General features: G+C 36.6%; 1 protein-coding gene across 1 annotated transcript; it reads right to left on the bottom strand.

Annotated features, from left to right (window-relative positions):
- Positions 1-5,814: 5,814 nt before the first annotated feature.
- Positions 5,815-26,921, bottom strand: LOC118673478 (membrane cofactor protein-like). Its single transcript, XM_036344339.1, has 8 exons — positions 26,801-26,921; positions 24,503-24,688; positions 24,056-24,164; positions 19,005-19,090; positions 16,412-16,609; positions 10,795-10,977; positions 7,528-7,575; positions 5,815-5,951 (listed from the first exon to the last, which is right to left on the bottom strand). Exons 1-8 carry the CDS (start codon positions 26,919-26,921, stop codon positions 5,815-5,817), a joined length of 1,068 nt encoding a protein of 355 aa, XP_036200232.1.
- Positions 26,922-27,121: the final 200 nt, after the last annotated feature.

The following is a 27,121-nucleotide window of genomic DNA, read 5'->3' as shown; positions in this document are numbered from 1 at the left end:
GTGGTTTAAAGATCCGTTCTGTGGGGAGCATATGGCAGTATATACAGTGAATATTTCACTGTGTGAAGGCAACTCAACAACAGTCTAGCATTAATGGTACTATTTAAACACGATTAGTTATGTTCATATAAAAATATTTTGATAGTTTTACATAAATATTCTAAAGTGAAAGATCACTATTTTATCTATTTACATAAAAATTTAAAAATCTGATAGTCTATTGATTTCTACACCAATTTTAAAATTTAATTTATAAATTAAATTTATTAACTAATTAGTAAAATGTTTTTTGTTGTTGCTAGTTCATGTTTTTTATCAACCCATATACAATTCCTTGTCTGCTGGTTTATTGAAGCAATAGGTCAGACAGCATTTGCCACAGTGATGTGTCCAAGTGGCCGGCCATGGAAACTCCGGCACCACGTTCCTCTGAGGGGCACTCCCGATGATTTAACCATCGGCATAGTTGCTCAACCCCAGGATGTCCCCAAAATGTTTCACAATTTCTCACCTATGAAACTACAATAAGCAGACCAAGTATTTTTTTTTTTTTAATTCAGGATTTGTTTTCAACTTTCTTCCTATACCCATATACTGCCTTAGTGCCCAGGTCTTGTGGGCATATAGTTAAATATTGTGTTTATAAATTACTTGGATTAATTTTTTTTCTCTGTGGGTATCATTTGTATATATTTGAAATTACATTAGATTTGTTTCGATTTGCTTCCGTTTTTCATTTTTTTCCTTGATTTAGTTTTTAAGTTTGTAGATTAATCAAAAGTCAAAACTCTGCAAAGTAAAACTCAGTGTCACTCCCCTGTATACTTTCAAAAAAAAAGTTCTTATTGATTTTAGAGAGACAGGCATCAATGATGAAAATTATCAGCTGCCTCTTGCCCCCTACTGGGGATCCAGCCCGCGACATGGACATGTGCCCTGACCAGGAATTGTAAATGGTTTGACACTCAATCACTGAGCCTCATGGGCCAGGCTCTCCTACACTGGGAGGGGCTTTTTTTTATGTTTTGGTTTCATTTTCAATATCTAGTGTTAATTGCATAGTGAATAGAGAATATTGTTTATAATATTTCTATTTTTAGGAAACTACTGATGTATTCTTTATACTTACAGTTTTTGTGAACAGTTCATGTGCACTTAAGATATATTATTCTCAGGGTATAGTGTATATGTATGTAGAAGATTTACCTTTTAATTTTCATTTAACTTTTTTATATTTTTGTCCACTTAACCTGTTTTATAAGAATGGTGTTTTAAAATCTCTAAGGCTGTTTTCTTATTGTGTCTCCTATAGATTTTGTTTTATGTAGATGGCTTGTGGTTTTATTTGTTGCATAGATATTCTGAGCTATCATATCTTCATTGTGGAGTGTGGTACTTTTATGAAGTGGTCTTTTCTGACACATTTAATTTCAGGAGGTCATTTGCTTTGTTATTTGAGTTACAACTCCTGTTTCCTTATTGTCTTCATTTGCTTGGTAAATCTTTGTCCAATTTTTTACTTTTAGCTTTTTGAATCACTGCAATTTAAGTATCTTATATGTAGTATGGATTTATGTTTTGCTTTATGAGCCATTTTAAATGATTTTTCTAAAAAACAGACAAGTTAAGTTCCTTCACATTACTGAGAGGACTATTAAATTTGGTCTCAACTCTGCCATATCAAAATTGTGTTTATTTTTAAAATATATTTTTATATTTTAAACAAATTCAGGGAGAGAGAGATAGAAAGGTCAATTAGAGAGAATCATTGATCACCTGCCTCCTGCACGCCCCACACTAGGAATTGAGCCTACAGCCAGACATGTGCCCTGACCAGGAATGGAACCATGACTTTCTGGTTCATATGTTGATGCTCAACTACTGAGCAACACCAGACGAGTGACAATGTTTATTAGGTGACATTTACTGTATTTCTTAATTTGTTTATTTTTCTTTGCTTTTGAACATTTCTTTTGATATTCAGGAAGGTGTGTTTTATTAGGTTAATACTTCCAATAGTGTCCCTAACCCTTTTTCCTTTTTATTGTATTGGGATGACATTGGTTAATAACATTATATAGGTGTCAGGTGTACAATCACCACCCCAAGTCAAGTTTCCATACATCACCATTTATGCCCAAATACCCTCTTCTATTTCCCTAAATCTCCCTTTCCCTCTGGTAATTGCCATACTTTCGTCTGTCTATAAGGGTTTTTTTCTTTTTTAATCCCTTCACCTTTTTCACCAGTCCTGCAACCCCACTCTCCTCAGACAGCTGTCAGTCTGTTTTTGTTAGTTTATTTTGTTCATTACACATATGATTGGAATCATATGGTACTTATTTTTCTCTGACCGGCTTATTTCACTTAGCATAATGTTGTTGTTGTTTTTGTTGTTTTTTTTGTGTTTTATTTTTACAGCTGAGGAGTATTCCATTGTTTAAATGTATCACAGCTTTTTATCCACTCATCCACTGATGGATATTTGGGCTGTTTCCAGATCTTGGCTATTATAAATAATGCTGCTATGAACATAGGGGTGAATATATTCTTTCTGATTATTGTTTTTGGATTCTTAGGATATATTCCCAGAAGTGAGATTGCTGGGTCATAAGGCAGTTCCATTTTTAACTTGGAGGAAACTCCTTAATGTTTTCCAAATGGCGGCACCAATTTGCATACAACTAACTGTGCACAGGCATTCCCTTTCTCCACATCCTTGCCAACACTTGTTCGCTGCTTTATTGACAGCCATTCTGACGGGTGCGAGTTGATCATCTATCACATTGTGGATTTAATTTGAATTTCTTTGATTAATGACATTGAGCATCTTTTCATATCTATTGGCCACCTGTGTGTCCTCACTGGTGAACATGTTCTCCCCTTCAGTGGGCATGTCTTTTCATTTTGTTGGTTTCCTTTGCTGTGCAAAATCTTTTTAGTTTATTTTTTTCGTTTCCCTTGCCTAAAAAGTTATGTCAAAAAAAAAAAGTTTGCTAAGAGAAATATCTGATATTTTACTGCCTATGGTTCCTTCTATTTTTTGTGGTTGTGAGTCTTAAATGTCTTTAATCCATTTTGAGTTTATTCTTCTTACATAGGGAGTAAAAAGTGGTCTAATTTCATTTTTTGCATGTATCCAGTTTTCCCAGTACCATTTATTGAAGCGACTAACTTTACCCCATTGTATATTTTTACCTTCTTTGTCATAGGTTAACTGACTACATATATATGCTGTGGGCTTATTTCTGGAATCTCTGTTCATTGATTTATGTTTTAGTTTTTATGCCATTTTGGTTACCATAGCCTCACAGTGTGTATTGATATCTGGTGACATGACACCTCCAACTTTGCTCTCCTTCCTAAGATTGCTTTGGTTCTTTGGGGTTTTTGTTATTCCGTATAAGTTTAAAATTTTTTTTCCTAGGTCTCTGAAAAAAAATGCCATTGGTATTTTTATATGGATTGCATTGAATCAACACATTGTTTTTGGTATTATGGACATTTAAAAAATGTTTATTCATTCTATCCATAAGCATGGTATATGCTACATTTATTTTTATCATTTTCAATTTCTCTGTGTCTTAATTTTTTTGAGTACAAAATTCCTTGGTTAAACTTATTTCTAGGTATTTTTTGATGCAATTGCGTGTTTGTTTGTTTTTAAATTTGTTTATTGTAGATTTCCCCTTTGTTCTTTTCCCCACTGACACCCTCCCTCCCCAGCTTTCATCACACTACTGTCTGTGTCCATGGGCTAGGCCAGTGATGGCGAACCTTTTGAGCTCGGTGTGTCAGCATTTTGAAAAACCCTAATTTAACTCTGGTGCCATGTCACATATAGAAATTTTTTGATATTTGCAACCATAGTAAAACAAAGATTTATATTTTTGATATTTATTTATATATTTAAATGCCATTTAACAAAGGAAAATCAACCAAAAAAATGAGTTCGCGTGTCACCTCTGACACGCATGTCATAGGTTTGCCATCACTGGGCTAGGCACATAAATCCTTTGGTTAATCTCTTCTCACTCAACCCTGCCTTCCCACTGAGATTCAACAGTCTGTTGTTAATCCTCATCTGAGGATATTTTTAGGAAGAGTGGAAGGGAGAAAGACGTCCATTGGTCGCCTCCTGCACACCCAGACCAGCCCTGGGGAACCTGCAACCAAGGTGCATGCCTTTGACTGGAATCGAACCTGGGACCCTTCAGTCCACGAGTTGAAGCTTTATCCACTGAGTCAAACTGGCTAGGGCAATGCTTCTATGTCTGTGGATCTATTTTGTTCATCAGCTTCCACATATGAAAGAGATTAAATTTAAAATAGTTCACGTCTGCATGTAGAGCAGTGAACTATTTTAAATTTAATCTTGGCCACTACTCCCTTTAGAAAATAGGGTATACCTAGAGTTGGAAAGGGCTCATCATGGTCCATGATTTGCTGCAGAACCTAAACTTAAAAAATTTAACAGCTGTAATACCTGAAATAATTCTCCACCAATTACTTTCGTTGCATTGATATTAAAAGCAGCTGAAAATAATTTTAGTAAAGAAATGTAATTTGGATGGTACTCTAAGGTAGCACATTTTAAAAACAAAAGTGACAAAAGTATTTCAAGAGTGAGAAGGACAAATAAATTAGAAGAAACATGTTTAATTTACCCCTTTTGTTCCTTTTTGAAGACATTTGTACACACAGGTGCAAATTACTGCAATGCCAACAACTATAAGAAACCAGAAAACAAATGACATGTAACTCTCAATAATATCTAAGTTTCAAATTCTAGCAAAATAAATTACTGTCGGTTACATTTCAGTGGTCAGAAATATACTTAAGCACATATACATTCATATTCCATCTGGACTCTTCCGGATCTAAACCTAGTTCCCTGGAATCACTTTCAGTGGTTCTCAACCTGTGGGTCGCGACCCTTTCACAGGGGTCGCCTAAGACCATCGGAAAACACATATATAATTTCACATATTGTTTTTGTGATTAATCACTATGCTTTAATTATGTTCAATTTGTAACAATGAAATTGGGGGTCACCACAACATGAAGAACTGTATTAAAGGGTTGCGGCATTAGGAAGGTTGAGAACCACTGAATAATCCACGGTAAGTCAGAAAAGTGTCCAGTTTAGTTTAGAAAATGACCTGAAGAACACTTGAGATTAAAAGTCATATAACTAATTATCTTGAAAAATAATTAGGGTTTGTTATTAAGTGGACATATAGAATATAAATGAATGTACAGTCACCAACAGTTATTAAGGTGCATATCATATGGAAAGGTCAGGTTTTTTTCTACACTGGTTTGCTTCGGTTCAAGCTATAAACACTAGAGAAACTAGAAAGTCATTAGAAAAGAAAGCACAGTAATATTTTAAGTGGTATTCATGTTTGAGATACTTACGTATAGTGAGAATAATTAGAGCAATGATTCCTGGATCTGAGAAGAAATGAAAAGTAGTTTTAAAGATACTGAACATGTATGGGTCCCAGATAACAGTTTCATTTTACTTTTGATTTGATCATCTAAAAACTACAGCAAAAATAAAGCATCATTCTAGTTTTAGCATGACCGCTAATACATCCAAATCCCTTTGATTACAGAACACTTCAAATAGATTCCGGGTATAGGATGTGTCTTGTGAAACCCTTAATAGGAACCTCACTTGTCATTGTTTTGTGCTGTACTTACCACACCAGGTTAAAGATTAATAGGACAACTAAAATTCTCAAGATTAGAGAAAATTACATGCATGTGTCTACACATACTATTGCTATAAATGTCAATTATTACTAATCATTTTTGACATCTTTTTTTCCCTAACCTGAAATAATTGGAACATAATATATTTATGTAGGACTCTAAGGTCTCATGATAAATACCTATTTCGAAAATCTCTTCAATTGGTGGTGATTCAAGAGGCTTGGGATATCCTAGAAAAAAAAATGGCATAATGGAAATAATTTAAAAAAAGGAAAGACTAAATAAAGCTTAAAGATCTATAACTTCATTGATTTTAACATTTGTATAAAAGTTAAATTAAACTAAATTAAATTAAACTTATAATTTCCTTATAAGTTGTTTCTTATTAAAGATAGAATTATAAAATATTCAAAGTTTATACTAAATGTCAGCAAACTTTTCCCTATGCACCGAAATTTCCTGTGACAATACTGTGTGGAATAGCAAGCAAGTTTATCATTACTGTAGTCTCAAATTAGCCTTGAATGAAATATGATTCTACCTAAAATTTTTAAAGGAGGAGGAATTAAAAATTAGAAGTTGATTTGGAATACAAACATTAATATAATAAAGGCCATTTATTTAAAAAAAGAACAATACCCATAGCTAGCATCATAGTCAATGGTGAAATACTGACAGTTTTCCCCTAAGATCAGTGGTTCTCAACCTGTGGGTCGCGACCCCTTTGGCGGTCGAACGACCCTTTCACAGGGGTCGCCTAAGACCATCCTGCATATCAGATATTTACATTAGGACTCATAACAGTAGCAACATTACAGTTATGAAGTAGCAACGAAAATAATTTTATGGTTGGGTCACAACATGAGAAACTATATTTAAAGGGCCAGAAGGTTGAGAACCACTGACTCAGAACTATTAAGTGGAGAACATAATCTAATTCCACATTCCATAATGAATTTCAGATATACCAGTGATTTAAATGTAAAGAATGCAATCAGAATAAATGATTAAAATGCTTATATAATTTGAACTTAAAGCTTTTATAAGAAAGACAACACTCATAGCCATTAGTGAAAAGATCAATACATTCAACTGCCTATTAATATAAAACTTCTGCACATATAACGGACTATTATAGGAGAATAGTTATTTAAGATATGGTGTATATTAAAGTTGTCTTTAAAAAAGGATGGGGATAAATCTAAATACAATCCCAATCTAAGATAGTAAGTGTAAAATGTGAGAGTTTTAGAAAAGTATGAACAATGTGATTCTATTTCTAGTTAAGAAAAAAAATGCCCAAATATGTATAACATTATAAGGATATGATGTATTCTTATACATTAGAAATGAATAAAAATATACCTAAATTACTAACAATGACAATGAACTAGAAAAAGAGATGAACTAATTTTTTGCTCTGTATATTTTTGTAATGTTTGAAAATATACAAAATACATTTGTATACTACTCATGTAACAAAAGATATAAAAAGAAATCTATATCCAGTAGTATAGTATAAAAATATTAAAAGAAAACTAACTAGTAAAATTAAGGTTAAAAAAACCTGGAAAAATATTCACTATATATTAAAAGGTCTTTAACTTGTAATGAGCTCTCACAATCAACAACAAAAACATTTTAGAAACTTAACAGAAAACTGAGCAAAGGTCATGAATAAATAAATGTAGACAAAAAAAGGTTCAGCCTCATTAATAAAGAAATGCAAATTAAAAGAAGATAATACTTTTCACCATCAGCATACAAAGTTCTTAACAATAGAAGTAGGATAAAGAGTTACTGAACCTGGATATCTTGAAAGTGGAGGTTTGGTTGGATGAGTAGGCTTGAAACCTGGAAAAATAAATTTTATTCCATTCATCAGTTAATAAAGATATGGATTTGATTTTTTTAAATTCTCACCTGGGGATATTTTTCCCATTGATTTCCAGAGAGAGTGAAAGGGAATGAAGAGGGGGAGAAAGAGAAACATGGATTGGTTGCCTCCTGCACACGCCCCTATCAGGGCTAAGGAACCTGTAACCACTGTAGTTCAATTGGGAATTGAACTCATGACCCTTCGATCCCAGGGCTGACCCTCTGACCACTGAGCAAAACCACTCAGGGCTGATTTTTTTTTATTTTCCAGAAAGATTAATTATTCCTCAAAGTTAAAAATATGGATACTTTCCAAACTATGGGTTTCTACTTCTGAGAATATGACCTAAATATATTTACACAGGTACCTACATAAAAAAAGTTCACTACTATTTTATATTTTATAATGAAAACCTTAGAAGTTAACTAAAAACAAATCATAAAAATATTGTGTTCAGAGTAAACATAATGTATTTGAAATATACCATCTTGCCGAAACCAGTTTGGCTCAGTGGATGGAGCGTCGGCCTGCGGACTGGAGGGTCCCGGGTTCGATTCCGGTCAAGGGCATGTACCTGGGTTGTGGGCATATCCCCGGTGGGGGATGTGCAGGAGGCAGCTGATCAATGTTTCTCTCTCATCGATGTTTCTAACTCTCTATCTCTCTCCCTTCCTCTCTGTAAAAAATCAATAAAATATATTTAAAAAAATATATACCATCTAGATAGTATCAAACCAAATAATTTGTATGCTTTTTTCTTCTGCTTAATATTTCTTGAACATTTTTTTCATAGCACAATCAGATCTACTTTATCACCATGATATGTTGCTATTGGTTCTTTTTTATAGTTTTCTCTAATAATAAAAATTGGTTAATAATACCATGGGGAGTTATGATTTCTAAAAATGATCCTTGTCATTTTTCTCTTCATACGCTTTTCCTCACATTAATTCTCTCCTCTTCTTTCAAACATTAAACTATATGTGTTTTATAAATCCTTTATGAGTTATCATGGTCAACTCTTTCAAAAGAGCATATCAACAAACACAGTATCCCACAGTACACATACCCACTAGGACCATGCAGGTAAACATGGATGGGTCAATGAGTATAAACTTCACGTGCAATCTTAGATATCAATCCACCCCAAAACCATCTCTTTCCCACCCCCCAACCTCACAACACTCAACTAAGATACTCAAGGAGACTACCAGGTGCCAGGTATACAGGAATTATAAAAAGGTGTTCTAATTACCATGTTAACATGTATAATTCCCCTCAATTCTTTAAAGTCTTAGGACAACAGGAAATAAGCAAATTAGAAGCCAGTGATTGAGATTTGTGTTCAACACCCTCTTTAAACAATAGGAAATTAAAGTCCACAGAAATGATGTTCCATGAGTAAGTGAAACCAGATTAGGGCCTTGCGTGAGGTCAGCCCAGGCTAATGCTTTCCCACTATTCCTCGTCTCTTGCTTTTCCTGAAACCAAAGAGAAGCCAGAGAACAGCCCTGGAATCAGGAAGACAACTCCTTCCACCTCATGAAAATAATCTCTCAAGTCTTAGGCTGAGTGGTTGAGTAGTCCCTGCAAGAAATCCTCCATTTCATTTCTATACATAATGACTTTTCCTGCCTTTAAGTTGGTATGAAATTTAGTTTCTGTTACCAAAGAGAAACGCCCAGTAAAGAGAAAAAGAATAATCGTATGAGGTAGTATAAACACCAGTCTTGTTCTAGAGACAACAGAAATTTCCCAGTTCAAATTGTACTGTATAAAAAGAACTTGCAGTCTGGGAATGACACACAGTCCTGGACCAAGAAGATACCTTTAAATGGGGCAAGTGAATTAAAATAGCAAAGTTAGCTCAGTGTTGCGTGTTGACCTATGAACCAGGAGGTCACGGCTCGATTCCTGGTCAGGGCACACACCCGGGCTGCAGGCTCAATCCCCAGTGTGGGGCATGCAGGAGGCAGCGATCAGTGATTCTGTCTCATCATTGATGTTTCTCTCTCTCTCCCCCTCTCCCTTCCTCTCTGAAATCAATAAAAATATATTAAAAATAAATAAAATAGCAAAATTGGTGACACAAAAAGCATACATGTTAGAAAACAAACGCCACAGGTCTTCCTCTTCACTAATATCAATTAAGTCATATATGAACTCCCTTTAAGAGGCTACCAAGTGCCAGGCATTAATGCTAAGTGGTTTAAGTGCAACCAATTTAAGCTGTATTATCACCCAGTTAGGAAGGCATTAAGTCATTTTACATGTAAGCAAATACATTAGAAATTTAAATAACTTGCCCAAGTATACATACCTGTTTATGGAAAATGGCAAATAATTTTAGAATCAGGAAAAATAACAATCAAAATGGCTATAAATATGTTCTTTATCCTTTTACTAAAAGTGATGAATGAGTGTTAACATGAATTCAAACAATTTTTGTAAGATATAAATATGACTTAAAATAGGTTATGACATTGGAAACATAATGTAGGATCAATCAACTGAAAATTACCACTTTTCATTTATATAAATTATGACTTCCGCCCTAACCGGTTGGCTCAGTGGATACAGCGTCGGCCTACCTACTGAAGGGTCCTAGGTTCGGTTCCGGTCAAGCGCATGTACCTTGGTTGTGTGTACCAGTACAGGGTGAGCAGGAGGCAGCTGATCGATGTTTCTCTCTCGTCGATGTTTCTAACTCTCTATCCCTCTCCCTTCCTCTCTGTAAAAAATCAATAAAATATATTTTAAAAAAATTATGACTTCCATTCTTATTTAGGTAAAAATTCCCATAATTCATTAAATTTATACCAAAAAGGGGTTACTAAACATTTTTATACATAAAAATATGAACAAGATAAATTTATATACTACGTGATATACTTAGTTATATACTTATATAATTTATAAGTATACTTATACTTTTATACTTATATATACTTATATATTTATATACTTATGTGATATATTATACTTAGCACATAATAATGTGCTAAGAACCCTATGAACACATACAAAATCACAACAGCCAAAGTCTATATGAACTTTGTGTCATACATCCGTCATGGATAGGAATACAAGATAGTTAATTACTAAAATTGCTTCTTTTCAATTATGGTGTATCACTGATATTTAATGTCAAAGAAATAAAACCTTAAAAAAGAAAGAAAAGATATAATATGTACCTTTAATACATGTGGGCATCTCAGGCTCCCAAGTACTGTTTCCACCACAGAACACTGGGTTGCTGCCATTAAGGTAGAAACCCTTCAGGCATTCAAATGCAACCTCATCTTTGTAGAAAAATTTTTCTTTCATTTCTGACAATGGTTTTCCATATTTGAGTACTGGTGGTTCACACTGTACCACTGAGAAGCAGAGAAATTTCAGAATTAATAGAAAGTTGCCTTAACCCAGTGCTAGAAAAGATAGTGCAAAGTAGAAATTTCCAGTAGAAAGAGAAGAAATGAAAGACAAGATGCTATTTTTTTAAAAAAGACTTTTTTATGTGCCCTGGCCAGTGTGGCTAAGTTGGTTGAACATCATCCAATGCACCGAAAGGTCGCTGGCGTGATTCTGGTCAGGGCATGTACCTAGGTTGCGGGTTCTATTTCTGGTCAGAGTACGAACAGGAGGCAGGTGATTGATGTTTCTTTCTTTCTCTCTCTCTCTCTCTCTCTCCCTCTCTCTCTCTCTCTCTCTCTCTCTCTCTCTCTCTCCCCCCCCCCCCCTCTAAAATCAATAAAAAAATATTTTAAAAATCTAACTTTTTCCATCTAGAACAAACAGTCATTATAGATCAGTGGTTCTCAACCTTGGCTGCACATTATAATCACCTGGGAATCTTTTTAAAATCCTGATTTCTGGGCCTCATCCTCCGGAAATTCTGTTTCTTTGTTACTAATGTTGTGGCCCCACCCCGTAACAAAGAAAAAGAATTTCCAGAGGATGAGGCCCAGAAATCAGGATTTTAAAAAGATTCCCAGGTGATTCTAATGTGCAGCCAAGTTGAGAACCACTGTTATAGATTTTTTTTTTATTTCATACATTTTTTTCTACTGCAAATTTTGAGAAAATCTACCAGGTAAAAATTCTGGGTAAGTTCAAATGTCACTTGTGATACTTGTTAGCTCTAAAGATTTTTAAAAACTTCATGCTAACGCTGATTATGATACCCTGTGATATGTTTCATTATGATACGTTTCAAAAGGCCGGAAAGACTCTTATGAAAAGAAAATAGTTGAGCTGAAATTTAAAAGTTGAAAAGAAGCTAGCCATGCAAAGATATGCAAAGAAAATATTCTCAGGTGACATCACCACATATGAACTGGGATGTTCAAGAAACAAAAAGGCCAATGGAATTACGGCCATGTTTTCCAAACATTTTAGACTGAAACCTAGAGATAAAAAAAACAAACTAATTTTAGGTTGTAGACCATTACATAAACACACAGGGCTGAGATAAAGTTGAAAGTTAATACTTAGACTTGTTTTTATGTCAGACATTTTAAAAGGTGGTTAGTGGCATCTTTGTGGGTTTTTTTAAATTACATTTTTATAATTACTAATGATATTGAGCAAATTTTCATTTACTTTTTTTGTCATCTGTATTTCATGTTTGGTGAAATAGCTATATTCAAGTCTTTTGCCTATTTTAAAAATCTGTATTCTCTTACTGAGCTTTGAGAGTTCTCAATATATTGTAGACAAAAGTTCATTCTCAGATGTCTGCTTCGCAGATATTTTCTATTTATTGCTTTGTTTTCATTCTCTTAGTCTTTTGCAGACCAGAAGTTTTGCGTTTGGAACATCCAATTTGTTAAAATTTTGAAAAAAATCATGCTTTATGGGCTGTATTTAAGAAGCATTTGGCTAGGTCACAAATACCTAAGTTTTCTTGTAAAAGTCTTATCGTTTTAGGTTTTACATGTAAGTCTATGACCCATTTTGAGTAAATGTTTGCGAATGGTGCTTACATAGGTTCTGGTGCTTCCCCCCCACCCCCCGATATAGAAGCCAAATTGTGCCTGTACCATTTTTGAAAAGAGGATCATTTTACCACTGATTTGTTTGCATATCTGAGATGAAAATCAACTGGACATATTTGCAAGGGTCTAATTCTGGACTCACTATTCTGTTCCATTGTCCTATACAGCTATATACCTTATAGTAAGTAGACTTTATATAGACTCTTGATATCCAGAAGAGTGCATCCTTCAATCACATTCAAAATTGTTTTGACTATTCTAGTTCTTTTGCATTTCACATAAGTTTTAGAATCAGTTTATCAATTTACAAAAAGTTCTTCTTGGCTTTTTATCAGGACTGTGCCAAATTTATACATCAAAAAACAGAGAATTAATGTCTTTATTATGCTGAGTCTTCCAATTGATGACCAACGTATGTCCCTTCATATATTAAGGTCTTTCTTAATTTCCTTACTTAGGTCTTCCTTACTTAAGGTCTTTCTTAATTGCATACTAGGGTTTTATTATACAGGACTAGAGGCCCGATGCACGAAATTTGTGCATGGGGCCGGGGGGGGGGGGGGGGGTTGTCCCTCAGCCCAGCCTGTGCCATCTTGTAATCTGAGACCCCTCAGGGGTCTTAGTGCTTAGTAGTTTTTAGCATTCACATCTTTTCACATATATTGATAGATTTATGCGCATGTATTTTGGAGATGCTCTAAACCAGTGATGGCGAACCTATGACACGCGTGTCAGAGGTGACACGCAAACTCATTTTTTTGGTTGATTTTTCTTTGTTAAATGGCATTTAAGTATATAAAATAAATATCAAAAATATAAGTCTTTGTTTTACTATGGTTGCAAATATCAAAAAAATTTCTATATGTGACACGGCACCAAAGTTAAGTTAGGGTTTTTCAAAATGTTGACACGCCGAGCTCAAAAGGTTCGCCATGACTGCTCTAAATAGCAATTTTAAAATTTCAGTTTCTACTGGCTGTTAGTGTTACATAGACATGTAATTGATTTCTGCAGGTTGATCTTTTCTTTCACAACCTAGCTAAAATTAAAGTCTTTGGAAGTGTCTACACAGACAATGTCATAAGTTTAGAGACTATTTTATTGCTTCCTTTCATACATATAGCCTATTTCTTTGTTGCCTTGTTGTTGGACCTCCAGTAGGATGCTGAATAGAGTGGTGAGAGCGAATATACTTGCCTTGTTCCCACCTTGGGAGAAAACAAATTAGTTTTTTTTAAAATATATTTTATTGATTTTTACAGAGAGGAAGGAGAGGGATAGAGAGTTAGAAACATTGATGAGAGAGAAACATCGATCAGCTGCCTCCTGCACACCCCCCACTGGGGATGTGCCCACAACCAAGGTACATGCCCTCGGCTGGAACCGAACCCGGGACCCTTCAGTCCGCAGGCCGACGCTCTATCCACTGAGCCAAACCAGTTAGGGCAATAAATTAGTTTTTACCATTAAAATTAATGTAAGCTCTAAGATTTCTATAAATGCCTTTTATCCAGTTAAGATTTCTAGTTTGCTCAGAAGTCTTATTATGAAAAGATGATGAGTTCTGTCAATTGCTTTCTGGGGGCATCTAATAAGATGATGTTGTTTTCTTCTTTGCAGTCTCTTGATATTATAAATTACACTGATTAATTTTTAAATTTGGACCAACCTTGCATTTATGGGATAAATGTTAATAGGTTATGATGCATTATTTGTATTATATATGATAGGATTTGATTTGTTAATATTTTGTTTGTATAAAGTTTTGGCTCTATATTTATTAAGGCTATTGTTTGTAATTTTCTTGCAATGTCTTTGTCTGGTTTTGGTATCACTCTAATGTTGTCCTTATGGAATAAGTTGAGAAGTATTCCCTTCTCTTATATTTTTTGAGGAGTTTGTGTAGAGGTGCTATTGTCTATTCCTAAAATGTTTGGTAGAATTCCCCAGGTATGCCATCTGGGTCTGCAGTTCTCCTTGAGGGAAGGTTTTAACTCTCTTTCTTTAATAAATATAGGACTATACGGGTTACCTATATCTTTCAGTAGTTTTGGTATTTTGTGTCTTAAAAAAAAGTATTTTTTTTTTTTATCATAGGACCACCTTGTTGGGCTAATACCATTCTACTAACAAGAAAACTGAGCCTTAGAGAGAGAAGTAAACTTAGCCAAGCTAATCCAACTAAGTGGCAGAGCAGGGTTTAGAAGTTACAAAGTCCTTTTTTAAAAAAATATGGTCCCATGTTTAAAAGCGTTTTCCTGAAAATTTTGGGTGAAGATTCAAGGTCAGTCTCATCGCACTCAGTATTTTCTTTTCACCCACCCCTCTACTCACTCCCCTCGCCTTTGGCAACCATTATCTGTTCTCTGTGTCTGTGTCTCTGTTTCTGTTCGTTAATTTGTTTTGTCGTTTTAGATTCCACATATAAGTAAAATTATATAGTTGTCTTTTCTTTTTTATTTCATTTTTATAATACCCTTTACATATGTCCGCCATGTTGTCTCCATTGGCAAGATTTCATTCTGTTTATTGTTAAGTAATACTCCATTGTATGTGTATATGCGTTTGTGTGTAGGTATCACATTTTCTTTATCCATTCATCTATCAGTAGACACCAGTAATTTGTGTCTTTCCAGGAATTTGTCAATTTCATTTAAGTTGTCAAATTTATATGCATAATGTTTTTTGTAATATTGACTTATTATTCATTATTCCTTACATCTACAGGATATTCAGTGTTGTCTTCTCACTTAAAAATGTTTTTATTGATTTTTAGAGATAGAGGAAGGGCAAGGGATAGAGAGATAGAAACATTGATGACCTATTGGCTGCCTCCTGCACACCCTCTACTGGGGTTTGAGCCTGCAACCCAAGCATGTGCCCTGATTGAGAATCAAACTGGTGACCTCTTGGTTCCTAGGTTAATGTTCAACCACTGAGCCACACCAGCTGGACTCATTCTTGATATTGATAATAAATACCATCCTTTTACTTGTCATTCTAGCTGTAGGTATATCTATTTTATCAATCTTCTCTAAAAAGCAGGTGTTAGTTTCACTGAATTTTCTGTACTATTATATGTTTTCAATTTCACTGAATTTTAGTTTTATTATTCTGTTACCTTGTTTTGAATTTACTCCCTAGTGCCTTAAACACTGTTTTTTTAAAAATGTGTGTACAGCCAGCACCGGTTTGGCTCAGTGGATAGAGTGTTGGCCTGAGAACTTAAGGGTCCCGGGTTTGATTCCAGTCAAGGGCATGTACCTTGGTTGTGGGCACGTCCCCAGTGGGGGGTGTGCAGGAGGCAGCTGATCAATGTTTCTCTCTCATCGATGTTTCTAGCTCTCTATTCCTCTCCCTTCCTCTCTGTAAAAAATCAATAAAATATATTTTTTAAAAAAAGAATTAAACATTTAAAAAAAATGTGTGTACAGAGTTTATCATTGTTTTCAGTAAGAGAGTCGGTCTTTTACAATTTATTCCACCATTACCTATTGTGATATATCTCAGACATTTTAATATAAAAAGAACTTATTTTTAAGCCAGTGTGTGTTTAGTTTTTGGTCCTTCCAAGCAAAAAACCCTAACATACATGTACACAGTAGTTCACATTGAATAAACTGAAGTGCCGAGAACATGTTGGAGGTGGGGACTCCTACAACTAGAATTATTTTTGTTTCAACTTGTCATAAATTAAAAGTCAATTTAACAGGAGGAGGAAGCACATATGACTCTTTGTTTACTTATAGGTAAAACTATCTACAAAGTGTTTCTACTGTATTTACAAATGAAGAATAAATGGAAATATCATTACCTTTACATTGAGGAGGGCCACTACTCCATTCGCCAGGCCCAGAACAAGAAAGCTTGCTCTCTCCAACAAGTGAATACTCCTGAGGTCCATCTGAAGGGTCGCAAGTATAAGTCACTACTTCATTAAATTCAAATTCAACCCTCCAGCTGTTTGTGCGTTTTCCATTTTCTATTATTCCAGGTTCTCCACATAAAATCTCTGAGAGAGAGAGAGAGAGAGAGAGAGAGAGAGAGAGAGAGAGAGAGAGAGAGAGAGAGAGAGAGAGAGAGAACAGAGGAAATTAGAGGGAAATGAAAGATTAAGACAACATTTAGTAAAATAAATTCAATAAATTCATTAACATGTGATTTCTATAATCTAGTGGTGAATCTACTACCCATTTAGTATGTTTCTGTGAAAAAATCTTATTACCCCAAAGTCAAACCATGTAGAAATGAACTTTCAAAAGAAAACTGATTTTCTTAAATACCTAAATGAAATACCAATATTTATCTATAAGGCTATGCTAAGTTTTGTTCTAGTCATCATAAGGTTTGCTGAAAATTTGAGGAGAAAATATGCATGTGATTAAAGCTTCACTGATAGTTGAGAAATGCTTTATAATTTATAAATATTTGCTAATTCATTGGTTCACAATTATACTAAGATATGTCTTTTTTTCACTTTAATCCTTACGAGTACAGTGAAATGTTCCAGAAGCTACAAAATGAGTTATTTCACAACAGATTGAATCTAAGTATCTTCCTTTAAGCCAGATTTTGAAGAGATTTATGAAAGTGTAAAACAATGCTACCATTCTCACAATTTGTTTTTGGACATTTTAAAATTTTTTATAAAATATAATTAAACATGCATCGACTTCACTGTTTTTTTAAAAATTTATATTAATGAATAATTATTTTAGAAACTTGTTTTCATTCCAATATAATAAATATCAATAGACATAAATCACATAAAGTGAAGCTCTTTGGAATCTTTGTTAATTAAAAACATAAAGGGCAAAAATGTGGAGAAAAGGGAGCCCTCTTACACTGTTGGTGAGATTGTAATTTGGTGCAGCCACTATCAGAAACAGTTGTGAGGTTCCTCAAAATATTAAAAACATAAGTACAATTTGACCCAGCCATTCCACTTGTTGGCATTTATCAGAAGAAAACAAAAACACTAATTCAAAAGATATATACACCCCTAGGTTCATTATAGCATTATTTATAATAGCCACGGTTTAGAAACAACCTAGGTGTCCATCAATAGATGAATGGATTAAAAAGGTGATACATACACACACATATATATACATATATATACACACACACACATATATGTATATATATATTTATATAATACTAGAGGCTTGGTGCATGAAATTTGTGCACGGTGGTGGTGGGGTGTCCATCAGCCCAGCCTGCACCCTCTCCAATCTGGGACATGCCTCTTACAATCCAGGACTGTTGGCTCCCAACCACTCACCTGACTGATTGCCCCTAACCACTCCCCTGGCAGCCTGATTGATGCCTAACTGCCCTCCCCTGCCAGCCTGGTTGCCCCCAACTGCCCTCCATTTCAGGCCTGGTCCCTCCCAACTGCCCTCCCCTGCCGGCCATCTGGTGGTGGCCATTTTGTGTGTTGGAGTGATGGTCAATTTGCATATTACTATTTTATTAGGTAGTATACAAATATGCATCCATATGCAATGGGATATTATCAGACAAAAAAAAAAGAATGAAATCTCATCATTTGCCAATAACATTGATGGACTTAGAGGGTATTATACAAAATGAAATAAGTCAGAAAGAGAAAGAAAATACCACGTGATTTTATGACATGTGGAATCTAAAATAAGAAACAAACCAAATAGAAATAGACTTATAGATACAGAGAACAAACTGATGGTTGCAGAGTAAAGGGGGCTGGGAGGATGGGTAAATAAGGAGAAGGGGAATAAAAGGTATAGATTTCCAGTTATAAAATAAATCAATGCCAGACCAGTGTGGCTCAGAGGCTGAGCTTTGACCCATGAACCAGGGAGTAATGGTTCAATTCCAGATCAGGGCACATGCCCAGGTTGCAGGCTTGGCCAGCAGTATGGGTTATGCAGGAGGCAGCCAATCAGTGATTCTCTCTCATCACTGATGTTTCTATCTCTCTCTCCCTCCCTTCCTCTATCTGAAATCAATAAAAATATATTTTAAAAAATGAATCAAGTCACCAGCATGTAATACATAGCACAGGGAACCTATAATAATAAAAGCATAATATGCTAATTAGACCGGACGTCCTTCCGGACGAAGCCAGGGCTGTGAGGGGAAGCCAGTGCTGGCAGATGGGGAAAGGAAGGCCTCCTCCTGCATGAATTTCGTGCATCAGGCCTCTAGTACAATAATAATGTAATACATTTGAATAGTGACAATGGTTACTATACTTATCATAGTGATTACATTGTAAGGCACATAAATGAATCACTATGCTGAAACTAATATACTATTACATATCAATTATACTTTACTTAAAAAAAAAATCAGCATAAGTGGGTCCCCCAGGCCAAAAATATTGAGAATTGCTGGTCTAAATTCTAAAGTGGAAATTTACTTACTTTCACATGTTGGGATATCACCGCCCCAATACACTGTGTCTCCAGAAAGTTTACAAGTTAAAATTGGTTCACCTTTTAAGTAATAACTAAATGAAGGGGGAAAAAAAGGTTACTGTTTTATTTACCGGTTAACAAGATGTACATAATAAAGAGGAACATTTCATATAGTTGTTTTCTGCACTATAATAAGTTGAGGGGGAATTTTCTTACATAGCACACTATCATGAACGTTCTAACCAAATCTGGAATGTAATGAAACAGTCTCTGCATTTGCACACACATGGGCCAAGAGCAAAGATATCTAAATACATCTGCCCTGCCTGGCAGGCTGGCCTCTCTGCTCTCCTGGGCATAACACATTCATGTCCATGGCTTTGCTCCTTCCATTCTGCTCAGTCACACCACAACTCAGCACAGAGGCAAGGCTCTGGAGCTTGCCTACTGGATTCGAGTCCCAGCTCTCGCACTGACTGGTTATTTGAGCTTGGGCAAGTCCCTTCATGTTTCCCTTTCCACATTCCTCATCTATGAAGAGGAGATAATAGTATATATGTCATGGGGCTGTTTTGAGTATTAGATGAGTTAATAGTGAGTGCTAGGTAAGTTTTAGCTCTTATTAATACAGGCATACCTCAGCGATATCATGGGTTCGGTTCCAGGCCACCACCATCAAGCGATTATCACAAGAACTCGAACCATACAAAACTTTTGGTTGACCAGTGCATATGAAGTTATATTTATACGATAAAGTAGTATATTAAGTGTTCAATAGCATTATGTCTAAAGACAGAATGTATATAGTTTAATTTAAAAATGCTTTATGCTTAATAAAAAAAAAAAGCTAATCATCATTGAGCCTTCAGCCAAGGTGTGACTTTTTTGCCGGTGGAGGGTTATGCTTGGATATTGATAAAAATGCAATATATGCAAAGTGCAATAAAGCAAAGCACAATAAAGCAAGGTATGCATGTATTCTTTAAATCAGGATGTGTTTCTTAGGATAGCTGAGACATACTACTTGATGAAATCTCTGATTACTTAAATTCACAGTACTCTCTTCCTTCTGGATTCTCATTGCAATAATCATGTACTACTATTTGGTACTTCTCCTTTACTATTTTGCCATCACATATGTCTATATTGTGTTTCTCAAAAAAGATACAGTTTCTGAGAGAAAAAAATCTGTGTCTTAAATAATTGGTACCCCTCAAAATGCTTTAGCAGTCGCTGTGTATATAACTATTAAATGGATGTTCCATTATTTTTACTTGATCAAGTTAAAAAATAGTGAAACGGTTTGTACAGTTTCAGAAGGTTCACTCATTTTCTCCATATTTTAGTGTTTTAAGAGAGAATTCTGAGGAGATGGCAGAGTAGGACTTTGTCACTCCAACTAGACAACAATTTCAATAGCAGGATCTGCTTGATTTAACTATTTTTGAACTAGTCTATTGAGGGCTTGAAATTTCCAGGGAAAGACTCCAACAAGTAAACGTAATTTCAGCTCTTAGGAAAATAGCAGCTATACATCCCCCACCATCCACAATGTGTCAGGCAGCTGTGTCTGTATTCCTCAAGCAGCCTGCAAGAGCCAGGGGGGCAAAAAGGCCCTGCCCTACAAATATCAGAAAACTGTGTTCTGATTACTGCTGCGGATCACAGAGAAGTGGACAAAGAGATGGGAGGCCATTGTAGCATCTGCTTCTCTAGCTGGCCCTTTCCTCCCCAGCTGAAACGACTTTCAGGGGATTTAAAGATCCTGCACCTTTTTCTCTCTACTACATATTTTTCTTTACCTCTCTTAGGAGGCAAATATTAAAAACCAGGACCTTCAAAAAGAACTGCATATATATAGAAAATTAGAAATTGGGTGCATGTGCTCAGGGCAAGACTCAGAAACAACCTGAGAAGACCTTCAGTTTATATCTCGAGCTGATCCTCAGCACAGAGACACCAAACTACAATGAAAGTATCCAAAGACAATACCAAAAAATAGCAAGGTCTAAGGTAAAGAAGCTGATTTCTAGAGTTACCACATTATTAGATTCAATATAAATTTAAAAATAAAATAAATCACAAGGCACAACAAGAAAGAGGCATGTATGATCCATTTTTTAAAAAATCAACAAACTGTCCCTGATAAAGGCATTGATGGCAGAATTATTAAACAAAGGCCTCAGAATAACTCTGAGAGATGCACAAAGAACTAAATGAAAAAAATGAAGGAAGGTTAAGAAAATGATGTGTGAACAAACTGAAATATCAATAAGCAGATTAATAAAAAAACAGAAAAAAACAACAAAAAATTCTGGAATTTAAAAGTACAATATGCCTTGAAAAATTCACTAGAGGTTTTAAAGGTAGATTTGAGCAGGCCAAAGAATGAATCAGTGAACATAAAGTTAGGACAATAAAAATTGTCTAAAGAACAGAAAGAAAAAAAATGAAGAAAAATTAACAGAGCTTAAGGGACCTGTGGGATACCATCAAGTGGACCAACATGCACATTGTGATAATTCCAAAATGAGAAGACAGAAATGGGCAAAAAGAATATATAAAGAATATGAAGGCTCACAGCTCCCCAAATTTGATAACAGACAGGAATATAAACACCTAAGAGCTCAATAACCACCAGGCAAAATGATTTCAAAATGACCTACACCAAGACACAATACAGTAGACTCTCCAGATCTGTAGGTTTTACATCTGTGGATTTAACCAACCAAGAACTGAAAATATTCTTAAAAAGAAAAAGTACAGATTTCTTTTTCTTGTCATCATTCCATGAACAACACAGTGTAACAACTATTTTATACAGCCTTTACATTGTATTAGGTATTATAAGTAGTCTAGAGGTGATTTAAAGTACACAGGAGGATGTCCATAGGTTAAGGGCAAATACCATGTCCTTTTATACCAGGGACTTGGATTAGTATCAGCAAGGGGGTGGGGAGGTGTGCTGGAAATAATCCCCCAATGATACATAAGGACTACTGTAATCAAACACTCAAAAACCAAAGACAGAGAATATTGAACTAGGAGAGGGAATAAATCATGACATACAAGGGGTTCTTAATAATATAATCAGTATATCATCAGAAAATTTGGAACCCAGAAGACAGTGGGTAGATGTACTAAAAGTGCTAAAAGAAAAGAACAACTCTAAACCCAAAATACTTTACCCAGCAAAACTGTCCTCAAAGTGAAGGGGGAATTAAAACAGTCCAGGGTAAACCAAAGCTGAGGGAGCCTGTGGCCACTAGAACTTCCATATTAAGAAATTTTCAAAGGAGTCTTCCAAGGTCAAATAAAAGGGCACTCGAAAGTAACTTTCACCCAGATGGGAAATAAACTTCTCACTAACGGTAAATACATGGGCAATTATAAAAGCGTGTATTGTTTTAAAAATAGCTTGTCACCATAATTTTGTTCTCTTCACAATTTAAGAGAATACATTTAAAGAAAAAATTTTTAGTGTAAAAACTAGCAGTACTGTAACTTTTAAAAAAATATATACATATATATTTTTTATTGATTTCAGAGAGGAAAGGGGAGAGAGAAAGGGATAGAGAGATGATGAGAGAGAATCGTTGATCGGCTGCCTCCTGCAGCCCCACACTGGGGATCAAGCTTGCAACCCCGGCATGTGCCCTGACTAGGAATCGAACCTGTGACCACCTGGTTCATAGGTCGACACTCAGCCACTGAGCCACACCAGCCAGGCCTGTAACTTTGTTTTTTAACTCCAAATCTTGTTTTGTATATAAGTTAAGAGATAATGCATTTAAAAGAATATAAAAAGATGCAATTTTGAGACAATAACAACCAAATGGGGTGGCTATGACTCTATAAAGGAGTTAAGCATTGTATATTAAACTGGTATAAATTCCAATTTAGATTGGTATAACTTTTGGATTTTAAATGTAAGCCCCATGGTTACCACATAAAAAACAGCAATAGAATATACTCAAAAAGAAATGAGGAATAATTTTTAACATTTCATTACAAAAAAGACAATTAACATAAAAGGAAGACAGTAATGCAGGAAATGAACCAAAAAGGCTACCAGGCATATAGAAAGCATATACCCCAAAGGCAGAAGTCCCTCCTTGTCACAAATTTACATTTAAATGACAAACTCTCTAATCACAAGAAGGAAGTTGGCAGAATGAACACATAATCCTACTATATGTTGTCTACAAGACACTCATTTGAGATCCAAAGACAAAATCAGTTGATGGATGGAAAAAGATATTCCATGCAAACAGTATCCCCCCCCCCAAAAAGCGGGAGTGGCTGTACTAGTATCAGGTAAAACAGACTCAAAATCAAAAAAGTTTACAAGAGACAAAGGACCTTAAGTATTATTAATAAAAGGTACCTAACAAGCAGATAAAAACGGTTATAAACATTGACACCCAATGACAGATCATCAAAATATAGAAAGCAACAGAACTGGAGAAACACACCTTTCTACATAACAGCCATTTCTACCATAATAGTTACAGACTTCAATACCCCACTTGCAATAAAGTATAGAGCCACCAGATAGAAAGTATGTAAAGAATTAAAAGACTTCACCAACACAGTTCTGTGAGCCCTCCTTCAACTCTGAGACTTGTTTTGTTTTTAATAGGGTGCATGTTGTTGTCAAGGATGAAGTCACCATGATTACTACATTTGTGATGCTTACAATAAGCTGATTGTTACCTATAGCAAGGGTTATGTAATTCAGCTTTCCTTTAAGTTTCTATTAAGTCCATATGTTTTCAGTCTCCCTCAAAAGCCCGGGAGTTGATTGGCTGCAAGTGCAACTGGTCACACAGAAAGCAGGTGAAATCACCTTGATGGCAATGTTTAAGACAGTGGTTCTCAGCTTTGGCTGCACATTAGAATCACCTGGGAATCTTTTTAAAACCCTGATTAGTTTTTAAAAGATTCCCAGGTGATTCTAGTGTGCAGCCAAGGTTGAGAACCACTGGTTTAAGAAGAGAAGAAAAACAATATTGAACCAGTAACCTTTCCCTTCTTTTCTCTAAGGGGCCACTTACCCATAGTTGCAATAAAAGTAAGCGTCTTTATCAAACTGAAAGCCCGTTTGTGGTTCATACTGCTCATAGACTTCACCGTTAGGAACCTTGGGAGTTGGACATTGTTTTTCTAGAAGAAAATTTGCAAATTCATTTTTTTATACAAATTTTAAAACAGATTTAATAAAAATAATTCTACACCGCTGTTGTCGATTCGTGCAATAGTATTTGCTGGAGCTAACTATTATAAGGGGAAACATAAACTCACATTTACCCAAACCACACCTACAAAAAACTTCCCCAGGAGATTTGTCAAAGCTTAAACACCTGTCTTGCTATCTAAAACCTCGTTTCCCATGAGAAAATCATCATTGCCACAGTGGGAAACGAATCCAAGTTAAAAGCAACACCAGCACCACCAGAGCAAGCACACATGCATACAAAAAAAGAAAGGTTTTATTTACTTACTGTAACAAGCTTCATCAATAGGGTACCAGGAGTTATTTTTCTCACAATAGGTGCTGAGGCCATAAAAATAGGAATAATAATATCCTGGATTACATTGATAATATACTTTCTCCCCAGGTAAATATGCAGGTTGAGGGGGAACCTTTAACTTCATAGATTGGAACACTGGTGGTTGACCACAGAGACCTAAAAGTAAGGAAATACAAGCATAAAAATGAAATATTTAATCTCCTTGACCAGCCAGGGACTGTGGTGTGGCAGCAGGTGGGTAGTCCAGAATAAATGGAAAGATACTTGGTAAGATTTTAAAGACTTGTTCCCTGCTTTCATCCAAGGGTCCTAGGAGTGGGCCATGTGCTGCCCTTGCTTTAAATAGCATTCTATTCGCTTTTGGTTTGTTTGGGGATGAGCTGGATTTTTATTCAACAGTAAATTTAGGAAGCAAATATCAGTGTTTTAGGTCTGAAAGATACACCATATAGGTATGCATCATTCCCCATTTCTTTTGAAATTCATTTCAAAACTCAATTCTCTTCTAAGAAGTCTTCCCCCCCCCCTTAGCCTTTTCATTTCAGTAATTTCATTTCTCTTCTTTTTTTTCTTTTTTTTTTTTTTTTAACCTGTGGGCTTGAAAATCTAAAAAAAATGTGTTAGAACAATTATGTAAAATAATGTGATGGAGACACATCAAGTAAAGTCCTAAAGGGCTAAAAGAAGCAGGGATCTTTCCTATTCGAGGAAGGATCTTTAAAAAAAGGAGATAGACCTATAGTGACCCCGAGGGAACCTTCCGCCTGTCTTACACCCTGGATTGTTCTCACTTCAGATGGTGAGACCAGTCAGGAGTATTCCAAACAAGTCAAATTTTACTCTTCTTTCGTATCATATTCTTAAAATCTGAAATTATATATATACCCAGTCCAACATTTCATTGCCATCGTGCCCTAAAGTCGACGCAACCCTAAAGCCCTCATAATTAACAGCATTTTTTACAAGAGGATTACTTGAGAGGTCGGTTTTATTCACATTTACTGAATACCCTGAGCGAGACATTCCCATTTACAATAGGAAAACAAATAGCTAGAAAGTCTATATAATTCTGTTCTCATCCAAATGCATAAGATCACTCTAGAATTTCCTGGAACCAGCAAGAAAGCAAGCACACAACAGCATGATTAAGTTAGGCAAGCAACCTTTGTTTGATGCAATCGCAGTAACTGAAAGCATACAAAGAAAAGAGGATTCCTAATATGTCTTTTTATACAATAAAAGTGCGTTTAATAGTGTTTATATAACATAACTCATTAGATTTAAAGAAACGTCGCAGACAGTGTATAGCCTTCAGCGTTTAGTTTTTGAGCTGTACAATAGTACCATTGCTTATTGTTCATTTCTTACGATTCTCATTTCTCACTAGGTTTAGCTACCAATGTTTTCTTAGGTTGCTTCCGAATCTTCCCTAGATAGGACCCAATCTAATGGGGGGCCCAGGGGCGGGGGGCAGGGGGGAGAGCAAAATACCAATACGACTTGGGGGCAACAATGAGCCTGTAACCTTTATGTACAAAAGGCACTGCCTGCCCTTCCCAATCCTAAATCCGAGGACGCAGGGCTATTCTCACTCAAGGACTCCACGTGCGCTCCCAGCCCCGGCACAAAGCCAGCAGCGAGCTTCCAGGCGCCGCGCTCCACAAAGCGCACACCAGGCCACACCCAGCCAAGGCTCCCCCAGCCCCGCGCGGCCGGGCACCCACACTCCACTCAGCCGGGCATCCCCACACCCCGGGAGCACAGCGCAAACACCCCTCCCGGGCACAGCTCGGGCCCCAGCAACATCCCCACGCGCAGGGCACTCGAGAGCAAGCCCTCGTCTGCAGCCCAGGTGAGGGCTCCCCATCCCGAGCGACTCCGTGCACAAACACCTGCAAGCTTCAGCTGGAGGCATTCCCTCGTCCCCGGCAAACACCCGTGGCGCCCCAGCATCCCGCAAAGCTCAGTGCCGACCACCCAGCAGCCTTCATCGCCGCCACTACAGGGGCCCACCGTCCTGGAACCGCCCCAGCACAACCCGAGGATCTGTGGCTGAGCCTTCTACCCCAGCTCCGCACCAGCCGGGGCCCAGCCCTGCGCCTCCAACCGGACCCTTGACCCTGACCCTGACCCACCAAGAGAATCTCCTCCCCTGTCCCCCGCTCCCGCCGCCACCGCCACCCCCGCCCCCGCCTTCGGCACCCTTCAGCCCGCTCCCCAACCTTCTCCAGTTCGTTTCCGGAGCGCACACCCTCTCCAGGTTCCTACCAAGGGAGGGGGGTAACTGGAGCACTAGGGTCACCAAAGTGATCCCCACGAAGCACCAAGAAGAAGAGGGACTCTCGGGGGGGCGGGGAGGTGCCCTGCGCGGCTCGCAGGACCGGGTCATGTTGCGGGAGGCCCGCGGGAATCCTCAAGGGCAGCGTGCACTCACCTTCCCGACCGCGGGCACCAGACGCAACAATCGCTAGACTCACAAAGTGTCAGCAACCGCAGGTGGGCGTGCCCGGCGCGGCGTGCGGGGCGGGGCGGGGCCGGGGGCGGGGAAGCGGCTCGCCCCTGGCTTGCTGGGTTCTCGCCAAGCCTGTG

This window comes from Myotis myotis, unplaced genomic scaffold (genome assembly GCF_014108235.1).
Source record: "Myotis myotis isolate mMyoMyo1 unplaced genomic scaffold, mMyoMyo1.p scaffold_m19_p_18, whole genome shotgun sequence".
Taxonomy (NCBI): domain Eukaryota; kingdom Metazoa; phylum Chordata; class Mammalia; order Chiroptera; family Vespertilionidae; genus Myotis; species Myotis myotis.
The sequence above is the reverse complement of the archived record's forward strand: the minus strand, read 5'-3'. Positions and strand labels throughout refer to the sequence as shown.

Excerpts from the sequence above, each read along its gene's own strand:
- LOC118673478 (XM_036344339.1), bottom strand. The coding sequence starts at position 26,921 with ATGACCCGGTCCTGCGAGCCGCGCAGGGCACCTCCCCGCCCCCCCGAG. Across the intron at positions 10,978-16,411 it reads TGGCCCTCCTCAATGTAAAG|TGGTACAGTGTGAACCACCA; the intron begins GTAATGATATTT and ends TCTGCTTCTCAG. Across the intron at positions 7,576-10,794 it reads GATGCCCACATGTATTAAAG|GTTTCAAGCCTACTCATCCA; the intron begins GTACATATTATA and ends TTATTTTTCCAG.